Genomic DNA, 15,919 nt, shown 5'->3' with positions numbered 1-15,919 from the left:
CTGGATAATAAATTACACTATTTATTCAATTGAAAAAATTATGAATCAACCAACATTAAAATGTATTTATTATTACTCATCTAAATTTTAAATACATATCAATAAACTGACACTGATCAGCCAAACATCCCAATATCATTAACAGGTCATTCTACAATTAAGTGAGGCAACATGAAAATAGAAATGAAGCATAAAAATGTATGTATAAATATTAGGTTGCCGGAACTGTTTAGTTGGTCATGGGGCTGGGCTATATGGCCAAAATCTTCAATCCAAATATACCTGTAGGTCTTTACATATCTGGATAGCGATATATATATATATCACTTTTTTTGTGGTTATTCAATAAATAAATAGTTCTGAAATAACCAAATAATGCTCCTGTGTAAATTAAAATGAAAGGTAGTATTTAGTAGAGTATTTTCTCACTGTATTAAGCTTCAGCACAAAATAAACAAAAGGTGCAAGGATCAGAATGTATTGTAATTGTAATGTTGTCCAAATGACGTATATTTTGATGTAGCGCAGTTCGGCCGCTGGCTTTTCGGCATCACGATGGAAATGATATAGAAAAATATACAGGAGACATTTGTATATTGTTTGGACGATATGTATCATCATTATCACCCAGCCCTAGTTGGTTGCTTATCATGATAAAAACTGATAAGTCGATTAATCACTTAAAATAATCAATAATTATTTTTAAATGAATAAATACTTGTTTTTAACATACAGTATTATTGTTAGTAAAAATATCAAAAAACTGTTTTTTTTCTTAATTTTTCAATATTTGATATGACGTTAGTTGTTGCCCTAATCTTGATGCAGATTTTAAATCATATTGTCCAGACCTACTTTACAATTAAATTACCACGTTAACTTTTGTAAACTATTTTGTGTTGCATTGTGGGGGATTTCAGTGATTTGTTATGTTCTACAGTGGGACATGTGGTTTACAGTTGTTTACAAAATTGGATATGAGGCTCCATGCTTCCCTATCGCTTCCTCTTCCTCACCTATTCTTAGTGTGTGTGTTTTCCTCACACATTCTCCCTTTTCCTGCCCCATTCTCCTTGACTCGCCGCAAGTAGAATAGTTCAGCTCTCCCACTTGTTTAGCGGTGTGTGCCGATGTGAGTGTCCCCTTGCACAACATTAGCATAATCCCCCACCTCCCACCTCTCTGCCTCTTTTTCCATAATTGAATTGAAATGCAGCTCTTTTCATTGTAAACAATGTCAGGAAAACAAGCTAGATACACTGCCTGCTCACGCGCACACATGCAGACGCACCCACATGTCCAACATGAGACTCGAGCCCCTGGAGACCTTGGGGAAAATGGACCAAGACAATACCTTGACTGAGTTTGTTTACCTCCCATTGTCGCTGCTGCTGTGCTCATGTCCCTGTGCTTACCCTGCTAACACAAACCACGTTTGGTGTGTGTGTTTGTGTGTCTTTGTGTAAGTTTGCATGCATGCATGTCATTGCAAAGTGCATCTGTATAGTCCAGAGGGCCATTGAAGGGCTTTGTGTGCATACATAAGAGTGTGCAGGTGTGCAGAGGTTTGTGAGTCTGTCTTTGTGTATATATCTCTGTCTTGTTTGCCTTGAATTATAGTCCATTATCCACCTGCTGTGCAAATCTTAACTCACAAAAGGTCCTTATAGTGGGTTGGTGCCATGCCCGGCTTTAGATGGTGCCACCTTTGAGGACCTGGCATGGGTGCAAAGGTGGAATCTGAGTGGCCCCCACCCAACTTCGCCAAATTAAACAGTTTTACCAAACAAAGATGGATGTGTTTGCTGCCTGTACCTCCCCCTGTTCTGTCCATTTCTTTAGCTTTCTTTTACTGTCTCGTTCTTTTCACTACAATCACCTTCAGTACCCTGGCCTCGTTTTTTTAAGGAGTGGCTGGGTGGAATACTTTAGATTTCTGCGATATAACCATTGTACTAATATTCCTTCTTAAGGCCAAGCTAGAGGAATTAGGGAGGAAGTTGAGGCCTACGTGTCAATAAGAACGTGGAGACCTTAGTCTGCAGGAAGTCTTCAGAACAATATGACAATTGTATTAGTTATGCAATCCAAACAGTGGCAATATTGGTGGTAACACAGTTCACTCTTAAAAAATTGGAGCAGGAAATTGTTAAAATTGTTAAATTTGTATCAAAATAGCAAGAAATCAGCATACAAGAAAAGTTGGTTGCTCAAACGTTTTGATGGCTTTATAATGATACTGAATATAACAATTGTCTGCTCTCAGGGTCTACTTTTGCTGTAATTTTCATTTTTACAACATGCTTTGCTCATTTGCTTCTTTGACTGGTGCTCCTATGTGTCAGGTACAGACATTTTAATTAGGGCAGTGTCGTGGGTGGTTCTTGTGTGATGGATCGGTGCTGCTGAAAATACAGTTATAAATCATTTGACAGACAAACTGCTGGCAACTCCTGCACCCCCTGGCACTGGCCATCGTTAGCAAAGCTGCGGTGATTGTCAGCAAGGTTGGCTTGTGTGGTATTAACATTGTTAGCCTCGCTGGCTTTTGTTCTTGGCCTTCATTAACACTAGTAAGGATGTCAACCCAGATGTCACTACCCGACCCTTTTTGGTTTTACATTTTAAAGGACGGTACCACTAAGATAGAGACCTTTTCTCTCTAGGTCAAGGTCAAGATGTGTGACGAGTGTATGTCATCAATCATCGTGATCAGTTTCGGTGGCCGTGTGTCCCTCATCCATCATGCTGATGGGTTTCGCTGGCCGTGTGGCTTCGTGTCGCCGTCAGGGCTGGAAGTAATTAACAATCCCCAGTGACGGAATTAATGAGTTAACCTGCTCCACTCTCCTGCTGTTCCAGTGACAGATGCTAACGGCCAGCAGCTAGTTATCCCTGCTAATATTCCAGTGGCTCAGGTGTATTGATGTGGCTGGTCTTTTATTATCTATATGTGTGTATGGGTAGGAATAGACAGTCTATACATCTAAGACTAAATCCAGCTGAGGGACTGCAGCTGGGGGGTAAACAAAGCACTCTTGGACTACCGTAGTAATCCTTTCTAGCAGGAGTCTCACCTGAGCAACACACTGCCTTCTACAGGGAGAAAAAGGAGATAGAAGAGACACAAAGGCAGAGGGATATGTCAGAAAGGCAGGTTGAATAGAGATCGCTGGCTCTTCAAGGTGCAGGAGAAGGAGAGACTTTCCTTGCCCTCAGGTCCTGAAAGCTGATCGCTTCGTTTTTTGAAAGAGTGCCTTTGTAAGGATGCCTCTGACTGCTCTTCTGAAGAGTGCTCACTGTTTGTTATGACTAAAAAAGAGTGGCCGAGTTTTCATCACCCAAAGAAGATAAAGCGCAGGCTTGAAAGGAGGGAAAATGATGTAGTTTGAACTTAATTCTTTTTTTTCATTTTAAGAGAGGCAATTGTTCTGCCTGGGCAGGCCTAGTTATTGTGTGCCGTGTGCTGGGTGTTATATTCCTGGGGTTTTTTGGACGGCTATTGTAGCCCAAGTTTGCTCTCATGCATTCAATCCCCGGTGTATTGGATACTTTGTTGTGTAGGCTGCAGAATAGCTTGCCTATCAGGCTTTGCATGCAGGTCACTTAAGGTGGGCTACAGCGGGTGGGTGTGTGGGTAGATGTGGTTTTATTTGGCAGCAGTGTAGGGAGCATCCACGGCTGTTTAAAGCCTTGTGTGTAGGTTGTTGCCACTCAGTGGAAAACTTAGCTGGGCTTTAGTTAGCTCGCGTGTGGGTAGCTATCATTGTATCATTAGCTTTTGTGCACTCCTATTTTTTGCAGATGGCTGCGTCGGCGATTTTGTCTTGAACAGAAGTTCCCATTTTCCCCTCCCCTCACGGGGTGCATCCAATTCAGCCAGCAGAATCCCCACCACACGGACAAAACTACTCATTAACTCCCACAACCCTCTCCCTCCACCCTCGTTACCCCCTTTCCTCCAAACGTCAACAGGGATGGGGAAGGGGCGGGGGAAAGACTGACAAAAGGGAAAAAAGACTAAAGCCAGAGAGGAGGATTGAATGAGTGAAAGAGCTGCTGAGGGAGAAAAGGCGGAAGAATGCGATGTCCCGGTCTATAAGGAATTCCATTTTTTGCCTCTCCAGAATAGAACAGTAAGTCACCAGTCTCTTTGTCTGCCTTTGATCTCTCAGCTCAGGGATTTGGCACCTGACAAACCCCTCTCTGTCTGAAAGGAGGCCTGCCGAGAGAAAGCCTATGAGAGTGGGAGAGAGAGATAGAGGGTGAATGAGAGCGAGAAAAAAATAATGCAGGAGAGTTAGAGAGCGACGGGGCAAAAAAGGAGACAGTATAAAAAAGATGGTGCGGAAAAATTGGGTTTGAGAGCTATATGAGATGATATGATGAGGGCTTCTCAGCTCACATCCCATAAAAACTAAATACATGTGTGTTCATGTGAGTCTGTTTTTGCGTCTGTGTGTGGGTTTGCCAGGGCTGGCCCGGACAGTGATAAATCCAGCAAGTCTTAAGGGAGATTCCTCTCTGAAGCCACGGTCCCTCAGACCACCCACTATTGTGGTCTCTTCCTTCACACACACACTCGCACTGCTAATAGGAAGCAAATTCTCCAGCTTTACTTGGATATCAACCTCTCTTTTCCCTCGACTGTTCCTTTCTGCAGGGCAGTGACTGCTATAAACAAGCCCTTATATGTTGACATCACATTTTCAAACTCAATTTCTGAAATGCAGAGTTTTAAACCACAGATGAAGATGCTAGAGCTTGTCTATGGCAAACGGGGATTTGGAGTTTGGGCAAAGAATTCTGGGACATCCTGTGGGGACTCTGGGGTCAGTCTGGGACAGCTTAATAATTGACGAGCGAAAAACTCATCAATCGTTCACAGTTTGAGGTAGCCCGCTCTTAGATTGTGTGACTTTAAAGAGGCTCAGGCCCAAAGGCTGTGAAGCATGGGACTCAATTAACTCTCCCTTCAGCTTTTAGCAAGGGGGCATCGTCCTAAAACAGCTGGTTGACCCCACTTTCAACTCTGGACACTTTCCTGGTCAGCGCACATGTACAAACCCGAACAGCAACTTTTTGTTTTGTCACCTGAAGCGTTCACGACCTCTTAAACAATACCCACAAATCCCAGTGTCCTTCTGTCTCGAGTGATGAGACTGGCCGTTAAAAGCTTGCTTTAAAGATAGAGAGATAACACAAAGCACCTCCCAACTAATCCCTCCTTTTTATTTTTTTGCAACCATGAAGAAAAGAAATGGAGGCTTCACGCACCCCTGCAGGTTACAATCAAAGAGACCCTTAGCTTAGCGTCGGCGAGTGAAGCGGCAGGGATTTAGCCCTGATTGACTGAGTGCGAACGGGCAAAGAATGGCTCCGCAGGTAGCAGCTAGCCCGGTTAAAGCCGCGCTACCCTAATCCAGCTGCTGGAGAAGAGCGGCTGCGGGGCAAAGAGCCTGACTTTATTACACCTCCAAGAGAGGGATTTCCCGATATTTTAGGGGGTTTGTGAATTTCATTTTCTTGTTTGTACTTGCGAGTGTGTCGGGTGGTTGGTAGAATGTGTGTTTTTGTTGGAGGACGGACTTCCTCCTCACTACGGTGTGTGTGGATAGGCATTGATTTGATTTTTAGCGTGGTGAACACATAGGAGTTTGTTTATGTGACTGTTCTTTTGTATGTAGGGTCCCCTGATGTACTTATGACTGTGGCATTGGAATCCATGTCTTTCAAATGCACTTTTAAATCTGGGTTTTGTATATGCTTGTGAAGACAGTAAGACTTTGGGTGTGTGTGTGTGTGTGTGTGCAGGGATGGGGGTTGCTTTACCCCTGTAGACTATATCTGATTTATATTGGGTATGAATATACCCATCTGTCTCCAATGGGTCTTTACATTATAACAAGACAGACAGACACACATACGTACACATTCACACACACCGCCCACTCTACCAAAACTCAAACCACCGACCATCCGGCCCCAATACCATTTGCCACCCACTGCCGAGCACATGGCAGCCTCATTGACTGACAGGTTATTTGGTCCAATCGGTGTTGTGACTGTGTGAACCGCACCTCTCAGAGAATTGTTCTTTTGTCCTCTTCTGGTTCAGTGCTCAGAGGGTGAAACACAACCCCGCTATGCTTCCCCGGCCATTATAGAAACCGTTAGACGAGGGAGAAACTCCTTGAAACACGAGCCCTCCAATCAAACTGTCACTTAAAAGAAAGGTGAGCACTGTCGCCAAAAGTAGGAAAAGTGTCACTTTGGTTACCGTTTCAGACTGAGGTGTGTGTAGATGTATGCGTGTTGGGCGAAAACAGCCCTGTGAGAGTAACAGAGCTCCTGGTGTGCCAAGTGTGGTGGCATTCATTTGTTAAATGGTCTGAAATGCCAATGGCTCTGGTTTCATTGTGGCTCCGAATCTTGCCAATTGAGCATAGCTTAAATTTGTGAAAAAGACTAGAGGTAGTTATTTGATCTTCTCTTTTTGTCAGAGGAAATAGCACCCTTTACTCCTGTTCTGATGCTTTTGATAATAGATCTGTAGGTTCGTGAGAAAGGAGAAAGGGGTGAAAAGATGGAAAATGAAGACAAAGGGAGGGAGGATAGAAGCCTCTGGGCAACATATTGTTTTCTTGTTGCTAATTGGGTGAAAATGGGCAAGATCACAAAGATCTCTTCTTGTCTTTCATTGGAAAGCATCGCCTTATTACCAAAACCTCAGACAGCCACTTACTGTATGTTAACTTTGTGTGTGATGCATATCCTGGATGTAGGTTCCAAATTCATTTCTGGGGATTTTTATTAGAGATGGCAATGTCAGTCAGTCAATCTTTTGACTAAAATAATCTCAACAACTTGCCATGCAATTTTGTACAGACATTCATAGTTCCTAGAAGATGTCTCCTAATGGATTTGGTGACTATTCCCTTAACATGCTAGTAGTCTCTAGAACCTTTCTCTCTAGTATAAAAGAGCTGTAGGCTACATTAGGGCTTTGATTTTCTGCCCAAACCCTATGGGGCCAACCCGACCCATCGGGCCAGGCTTGGATTTCTCAAAATTTCCCTGGGCTTGAATTGGGTCAGGTTCATGCAAATTTCCAGGTGTTTTAAAAAAAATAATTTTATTTTATTTTTAGTTGAAAGTGAATGTGTTGTGCTACAATCAATAACCTACAGTTATGCATAATTTGAGAATCAACATTTGATCGTCTTATTGATTTTTTGCTGCTGTTCGAAAATCATGTCACTGACAGCAGTTGCAGAACAGTCCCCAAACTCCAACTTCTCATTAATGAGGAGAAATGTTATACAATCACTATTTTATATGGCATGAGTGTTTGGGCTGTGCTCAACATTTGACAAGGTGCATGTAGGAGATTGTGTAACAAATCTCTATTACCACACTGAAAAAACTGTAGTTGACTTTAGCTTGTAATGCATTTGTTTATATACCTATATTACCTATAGTTTTTTTACAGTGGAAATTCAGGTGTTTAATCAGGGTCGAGCCAAAAACTGCTGCCGTGGTTTGGGCTTGGGTCGGGCTTCGACAGTAACTATGCAGGTTAATGTGGTGTCGGGCCTGAAGATAGCTCTACTGTACATGATATACTTGTATTTCATCTTGACGTCACAACTAAAAACCTCCTCTGTGTCCTTGTCTTTCAGCCTGTAAGATTGGTTACTACCGTGCTCTGGCCACTGATGGCTCCTGTGCCAAGTGTCCACTCCACAGCTACTCTGTCAGGGAGGGATCCACCTCCTGTGTCTGCGACAAGGGATACTTCCGCTCTGAAACGGACCCGGCGTCCATGCCCTGCAGCCGTAAGTACACCTACATGTAACATGTACATTGTTGTAATGCATAGCAATACCTAGGATACAGTTATTATTTGATTGGTAAGCCATGACGAGCTGTGATTTACAGTGATTTGTGAACAGTTTCAGATATTTGTTTTTGCTTGCTTCTGTGTACTGTATTAGTAACAAAATGCTGTTATGGAAAAGAACACCTAACACACACACACACACACACACACACACACACACACACACACACACACACACACACACACACACACACACACACACACACAAACACACACACACACACACACACACACACACACACACACACACACACAGAGTGATTGCTTTTGCCTAAACATCGCCATGGATTCTCTCTCTCTCGCTCTCTTGCAATGTCAACCTGAATCACCCCCTCACACACACAGAGACAGCCTTTCTGCACACACATAAAGCAGGCGGCTGCTGGTTTAATAGGTGTCTTTTGATTCCAGGTGGTACTTAGTAATCAGTCACAGTGACAGAGAACTAATGAGGGTATAAACCGCTGCATCCCAGATTCGGTCTTTCACAGAGAGGCAGCAAAACAACAGAGGAGGGTGAGAACGATAGAGGAAGACAAATAGTGATAAGACGTTAGCGGAGACGCAGGGAGGTGACAAAAATGTTGGAAAAAAAACAAGGGGCAGACGGAAAGCTGGACATGTATGCAGAGAATGAGTAAGATGTGAAAGAGAAAGAGGGTAAGGTGCCAAGTAGAAAGAAAGGAGGACTAAATACAGGAATGCATCAAGCTAAAGGAAGAGCTTTTTAATTTCTCAGTGTGTCTGCACTTTGCTCCATTCGGGCTGTGTGAGTCAACCACTGGTGAATTACACCAGACTCCCCATGCCTGTGATAACAAATATTGTTAACAATCCTGCTGCCTAATGATACCTCTTCCTTTTTTAAACCTCATTCGCTCTCTGAGTCATGAAACTGGGAGTTCATACTGGTAGAAATATCCACAGAGAACAAACAGAGAAAACCCACATAACACACAAAGCCCTACACTCTCATTTCCCAGGGCAATAAAAGCGTTCATACTTATGACAGACGTTTGTGTTTGAGAGTGTGTCATAAAAACAATTTTAACAACCAAAACATCTGTTTAGTTGCTTAGCTCATAGTTGGCTTGTGTTTTGGCCCGAATGATCTGTCAAGTTCCTGTGGATTCATCACTCGGCAAAACAGTTTATGGAATCAGACGAGCAGGCGAACTCCTCCTGCCCAACACGTCACTGTCTAACTGAGCAGCCTCTAATTATTCCCCTTCTGCATTGCATCTATGCAACATCATAAACAACGTTCTATTGTTAAATATTTTCATGATTAAGGATATAAGTTATACTTATAACAAGATGGTCCTTGATTGTTACATTTTGGCTACATCGTTGGTGCCGATTACTGAGCTATTTTTGCACTGTTTTTCCAAGTGTCCCTAAACACTAAAAGCGTTTACTTGGACCAGCAAGTAGAAAAGCTTTTATGAATCTGTTGCAACTTATTGGACTTGTGTCATATAAACTGGCAATAGAAAGTAGAAAAATGAGAATTTGTTCCAGAAACGTGATGGAGCGGCAACATTGCAGACAATTGTCATTTGTCTCATTTTAACCAGTTTATTTTTTTATACAATTTTTACCTGTTTTTAATATTCATCTTTCAATGCCTTTCTGAGATTAAAAATCTATTTGACAGGAGACCGCACATAGAACATGAAACATAGAGTTTACAAAAAAGTATAAACATCACAAACTTTTTTAAAGAAACACATTACTAATCAATATAGTTACTAACCCTCTTTTAATGCACGATCTTCAAGCTCGTCCCTATTGTCCTGTTAGTCAGCGTGGCATTATATGGCTGCTGCAAGCAACAGCTGTCAAAGCTCATTACTTGGCTTTTTTTACATAACCGCGCTATGCCGTCTCTACTACGTTCCCAACTCCACAGTTAGGAACTGAACATTACACTCCATCACCGACCTTTGCTCCCGCCTCGTCAGCCGGTCAACATTTGATCTTTGAACTCTCACCCTGTCTGTCGTCTGCTGTTTTCCTTCCTCATGCGTTTTTTTTTTTAACTTCTCACCCACATGTTAGAGCTCTGTAATTACAGCTGTCACTCACACATCCCTCCTCATCCACATCTTGTTTTCACTCTCTCTCTTTCGCTCAAAACCCACTCAGAGTCACGAACAGAGCAGATGAAGGGAAAAAAAAACTCTTAAAGTCATTTCCCAGTTTGCCTTGCTGAAGGTCAGGCTGGGAAAGAGCCAGCATCTCTGGTAATTGGGTCTATGTGTGTGTGTGTGTGTGTGTATATATGAGTCTGTGGGGGGGAGGGGGGTAATTGAAAACGCTTTTCCTCTCTCTTAGCTCGGAGTCTAGCGATGCAAGATGATGATTAAAACTGGATGTTGTGTGATTTCGTCAGTGACTGTTTGTGTGCTGGCCTGTTACTCCTGCTGTATTCCATCCTTCAGCGCCTGTCTTGTATCTTTTCTCGTTTGCGATAATTGTTCTTTTGATCGGCGATTATTGTGTGCTACATTTAATCAAAACACTCGCTTTCCAGATTTGAAACAAGACACACTTACCTCCCATACGTTGGACTAATCTGCTTGAGGAACCTGGCAAGATAAATGTGTTTTATTACTTTTTAAAAACAGATTTCTTTTTTGCTGTAACAATCTTTTTTGACCACTTTTTTGAGGTTTCTTGTCTTGCTTTTGTGTGTCCTGGCTTATGTCCATTGCTTTTGCTATCAATTATATCTTATATTTGTTGTTGGTGCCTTTACACTTCTTTGTAGACCACTTTTGCATGCTGTAAGAAAATACAGATAAAGATATTTCAATTTTTCAATTGTTACGTACGCCATGACATCCATAGGCAACTGTACAAAACCCTTTTAGCATATAGTCTGCATAGATTCTAAGTATATTTGTAGAACATACATCCCCTACAGCTCAATCAGCTCAAAAGAGTACAGTTTAGTATACAATATTACAATATGTTCAGGGCAAAAAGGCAATGTACATGAATAAACGTGGGTGACTATGAATACATACACCTAAGGGCAGTAATGAGGACCAGGGACAGACACCCGTGGGAGCTGGCTGCTCCACTGCGTTCAGGCTATAAGGAGGGAGTGTTCTCCATTTTGGGGTTTCTGTTGGCCCTTGATGTGTTTCTCAGATTTTGCTCAGTTTTCTTAGCGGTGGTTTGGTAGAGGAAGAGGGAGGGATGGAGTCAGGAATGAAGGCAGGTCAGAGAGGACTCGAGGGGGGCATTGAATGAATCCCAGCCGGATGGTAATAGCAGGGTCAATGTTCTGGCCAATTTAGCCTGCTCTCTACCTCGGCCCTGCACAACACTTTGCTAACAATTACTGATAGAAAGAAACAGAAGAAAAGAGGGATGAAATAAGAGAGGAGCGGAAGAGGGTAGAAGCATGCAGAGAGGAAAGATGGAGTATGGGAATGGAGTAAAAATGACAAGGATTAAAGAAGGGAGAGATGGAAGCAAAGGAGCGACAGGAAATAAAGAAACAAGGCTCGGAGCGAATTGCAAGGCCACAAATGAACAGAAAAAGAGAGGAGGGAAAATGAAATCACCAACTTTCTTCAGGAGAAACTTCTAAGTCTCCCTCTGGAATCCACCAATAATGAGTGTGGATTTTAAGGCTATGTTGAGCTAACATTGTACGAAGGTTGTGTGAGCGTTTTGCTCCCATCTCCCCCCGCCGTTCTCTCTCTCAGGATTAATTACCGGGTGTCAGTCATAGCTGACGGCTCTCCCACGCTTCCTTGCTCCCACCGGTGCATTCTGGGAGAGCGACAGGTACAGCCAAAGGTACTTTGTGTGTGTGTGTGTGTGTGTGTGTGTGTGTGTGTGTGTGTGTGTGTGGAATGCAGTGGGGAATACTGACACATGGTGGAATGTGTTTAATACTTTATACAGTCATAAAGTTAGATAGCGCTGTTGCAACTCTCGTCTAAGCAACAATCAAACAAAATAATCTTTCTGAGGGGATTAAACACACACTTGCCGACACACATATCTTTGTACATTTTAAAGGACATTACTGTCACATGAAAGAACTACTTCTACATATTTAGAAATATATTTATTTGCTTTCTTGTCAAGAGCTAGATGAGAAAAAACACTCTTATGTTTATATGCTAACTATGCAGCCAGAGCCAGGAGACAATACGATTAGCTTAGCATAAGCCTGGCTCTGTCCAAAGGAAATAAAAATCTGCCTACCAACTCCTCTAAAACTCACTTATTAACACATAACTGTTTTTAAAGAGTTAAATTTAACAAAGTCTCACAAAAACACACAGCAGATGGATATAACGGCTTTGTTTCCCATCCGAAAGGTAGAGTAGCAAGGTAAAGTGGTGAAAATATTTTAAATATAGCCTACACTTAACTTTATATATATATATATATATATATATATATATATATATATATATATATATATATTGATTTTCTTAGGTCGGCCTTTTTTGGTGGCTTAAATATGTTTTGCTGCTTCCCCCCGTCCACAGCAGTATGTTCCTTAGCTTCCGTGCCGGTACTCCTGCCTAATCCACAAACTGGGGGTTTGCCAACCGCCATCTACTGTAGGTAATACACTGACTATGGATAAGAACATCATACAACCCCATTTCCAAATTGGAAAAATCCAAATTATCCCTTTAATTCCCTAAACCTCCTTTATTCATGTCTGTAAGTGAGAAATAACAAATCTTCAATTCTCTTCAATTGGGATGACATTTCCATTTTTTTTATCCCTTCGTGGACAAGAACAGAAGAACAAGAGCACATGCCTTCTTAGACATCGACTGGAAACATTCACATTCATATTACCTTTGTAATGCTAAGTTTATGATGCTATAAGTCTAGATAACAGCCGAGTAATGGCTTTATAGTTCAACTCAGACGGCGCACTATTGAGGGTTGAAAGGGAATAGAGGTTAGTTGAACCTAGCACACTGACAAAGGCACTATTATAATGACGGTTGGGTGTAGGCACCTTAATTTAGAAACCCCATCTGTAACTTGTTCTCATTGTCTGAGTAGCAAACGGAGAGAATGAGGTGAAAGAGTGAGGGAGGAAAAGTGGCTGCGGAGGAGAAAAATCGGGGGAAAGGCGGGGAGGCAGAGCTTTATCATCATTTTTAATGAGAATTTATTAATAGTATCGGCTGCTGTTGGTAAGGAGAAGTTAAGTGATGCTAATATTAACACAGTGTACTCTTCATCCTCTCATCTTCATGCTGTTAGTGACCCTTAAGGTCATTTTCAGTTAAACAGACACTCCTCCACACCCGCCACCATCCTCCCTCCATCGTTCCAGACCCTGCTCCTTCCATACTAATCAGGGGCTTTCTGCTTCCTGGATGAACAGACGGTGTTTGTCTTCTCCTTCTGTCCTTCTCCATCTCTTTTCACAGCCTTAGCTTCCCCTAAACATTTACCACTATCTGCAAGACTAATGCTGGCATACAGTCCATACACATACAGCATGAGTGTTTTGTGCATCACAGGTAAAATTGTACTTCATGTCTCCAATAATGTGGCAACAAAGCGCACTTATTCCTCCTTAGGGTAACGGTGTGCACACACTCCCACACACTGTCCCCTCCGCTGCTCTCTGTGTCTCTGTGAAATCACTCATTGCCACTCGGCTCCACCAAAAATAACACTGATAATTAATTTCCGTTGTGAAATGATTCGTCTGTGGGCTGACTAGCTTTCATATTTCACCCTGCATCGATCCCCCCAGCCCGCTCGCGTGCGCTTCATTAGTCAGAGAGAGAGTGGGCGAGACAGGGAAAACAGAGACAGGGAGAGAGAGAGAGAGAGAAAAAGGGGGAGAGTTAAGTCAATTACCGTCGCTTATGTTTGAAAGCAATGCAGAAAAACACATTAATTACAATAGTACTGACATGTTAATTGAAACTGATGGGGAGCAGGGGAGTTTGCGTCACATATCTGTAGAGCTGCTCCTCATATAAAACCACAGCGGTACATCAAAGCAGGAACTTAATAACAGGGTCCAAAGCAAACTTTGTCGAAAGTTATTGAGTGGGTGCCATGAAGCCCCACTGTTAGCAGCAGGCTCGGGCGCTCTGCCACCTCCAGCTGATTCGACATATGAATGGGAAAGAAACCTGCTGGCCTATTGGATTTCAGTTAACATGCTGAATTAACTGAGGTGAAATTGGATCCTCCCTCGCTGTAATGGACAGGACATTAAAAGGGAATTCAAGAAGCCTCAGCTCTCAATAAAGGAACAACCCAGTCAATTATACATGTACATCCATCTTATGTATGTGGGGAAAGAATCAGTTTATTGTTAAAATTACTATCACCAGTTTGTTCAAATTTCTTTCTTTGTATTGTTTCATGTGATCACAGAAATAATGTGTCTCTTTCTACTACCATAATAAATATTAGTGCAACTCTGGACCTGCTTTGGCCTCTTGCCACTACTGGTAATAACATCAACTCTCCTCCATAGGCCCTCCGTCGGCACCCGCCCACCTCATCTCCAATGTGAACGAGACCTCGGTAAACCTGGAGTGGAGCCCGCCCCTCAGCTCAGGAGGACGCCAGGACTTGACATACAACGTGGTGTGTAAGCGCTGCGGGCCCGACGGCCGGCGCTGTCAGCCCTGCGGCAACGGCATTCACTTCAGCCCCCAGCAGCTGAGCCTGAAGGGAACCAGGGTGTCCATCAACGAGCTGCAGGCCCACACCAACTACACCTTTGAGGTCTGGGCGGTGAACGGAGTATCGCCTCAGAGCCCTGGGCCGGAACAGGCTGTGTCCGTGACCGTCACCACCAACCAGGCTGGTAAGATGACCAATGGTGGTTTGAGTGAGTGGGTCTGAAAAGACTGGGAAAAAGTGGATGTGTGAAGCCATCAGGAACAATACTGATTTGGACAGCTTTGCCCTGAGGTGCAGCTTTAGGTAGCTAATATTTTTTTGCAAGAATCCAATAGCTTAGTGTTAAAGGCTTTGCATAAGTGACCAGTTACCTGTTGCTAATGAGACTAGTCAACTCTTATAAGTGAAAGAAACCCAGACATGGATTTACTTGCCAGGTCAGTAACTTGACTTGTCTGTGTGAGCACGCAATGGATAGAGTGTATGCAGTCAGAGAAGCTTTGTAGTTTTTTGTAGCACAGGTTTGTTAGACTGAGCGCTTGAAGTACTTTTTTGGGGGCAATATGTGTGTCAAAACATGTTTATTAAAGCTGTTAACAATTTGGGCTAAGGCTGGATGATTGCCGAGGAGGATGATGGATTCTCTGCAGTGGGAAATGATATTCTGCAATATTTCACTTGAGTTTTGCATAATTAGGCATGAGAAGCCTAAGCTGAAGATAGGGGAAATGTGCTATTTTTAGCTCTCAAGCTAATGAATTAGATAAGTTGTATTGATCTGTGGAGGCTTCATTACAAATGTTGTTGGATTGTGTGTGTGTGTGTGTGTGTGTGTGTGTGTGTGTGTGTGTGTGTGTGTGTGTGTGTGTGTGTGTGTGTGTGTAAATAGTCTAGTAGAACACACCCATGAATACAGCCTCTCCTTCAGAGCTAGAGAAGAGCCCTCTAGCTTGGAGGTGCGTGCAAAGCCTCCCGTTGTTTTGCCATTTAGCCATTTTGTAACCGCTTGTTGTGCAAATGGATTTTACGACCCTGGCCCTTTCTCTTCATCGCTCCTTGCTCTCCTCCGCTTATAGCCGATCATTACCATGGTCTTCTTTACTGCTCTGCTCTTGGGTGGCAAGCTAAGTGCCTTTTTGTGTCGGTTTTTTTATCACTAATTTCCATTCCTGGGAAAAGTGAATATCATGAATGGGGCTCTGACTGGCAATCTAAGGACACAGTGACTTGATTTATCAGCTGGGGTCAGGAAGATGGAGATGAATGGATGTGCTGCCTGTGGGAGAGCTGCGTCGCAGCTCTGCGAGTCCTGCCAGACAGGCATGTGTGGGAGCTGTAATGGAGCACACCCTGGAGTCCAGGCCG

At 42.9% G+C, this 15,919-nt stretch overlaps 1 protein-coding gene across 4 annotated transcripts in view; it reads left to right on the top strand.

Annotated features, from left to right (window-relative positions):
• epha4l (eph receptor A4, like) overlaps nt 1-15,919 on the top strand; it is a 57,183-nt gene that overhangs the window by 16,226 nt on the left and 25,038 nt on the right. For all 4 annotated transcript variants that reach the window (XM_031283601.2, XM_031283599.2, XM_031283600.2 and 1 more), the window contains exons 4-5: nt 7,683-7,838; nt 14,403-14,738. In XM_031283601.2, the coding sequence (XP_031139461.1) occupies nt 7,683-7,838; nt 14,403-14,738 (492 nt within the window). The remainder of the gene's footprint in view (nt 1-7,682; nt 7,839-14,402; nt 14,739-15,919) is intronic.

This window comes from Sander lucioperca, chromosome 5 (assembly GCF_008315115.2).
Source record: "Sander lucioperca isolate FBNREF2018 chromosome 5, SLUC_FBN_1.2, whole genome shotgun sequence".
NCBI classification, from domain to species: domain Eukaryota; kingdom Metazoa; phylum Chordata; class Actinopteri; order Perciformes; family Percidae; genus Sander; species Sander lucioperca.
Note: the sequence above shows the minus strand (reverse complement) of the source record. Positions and strands in the feature narration are given on the sequence as shown.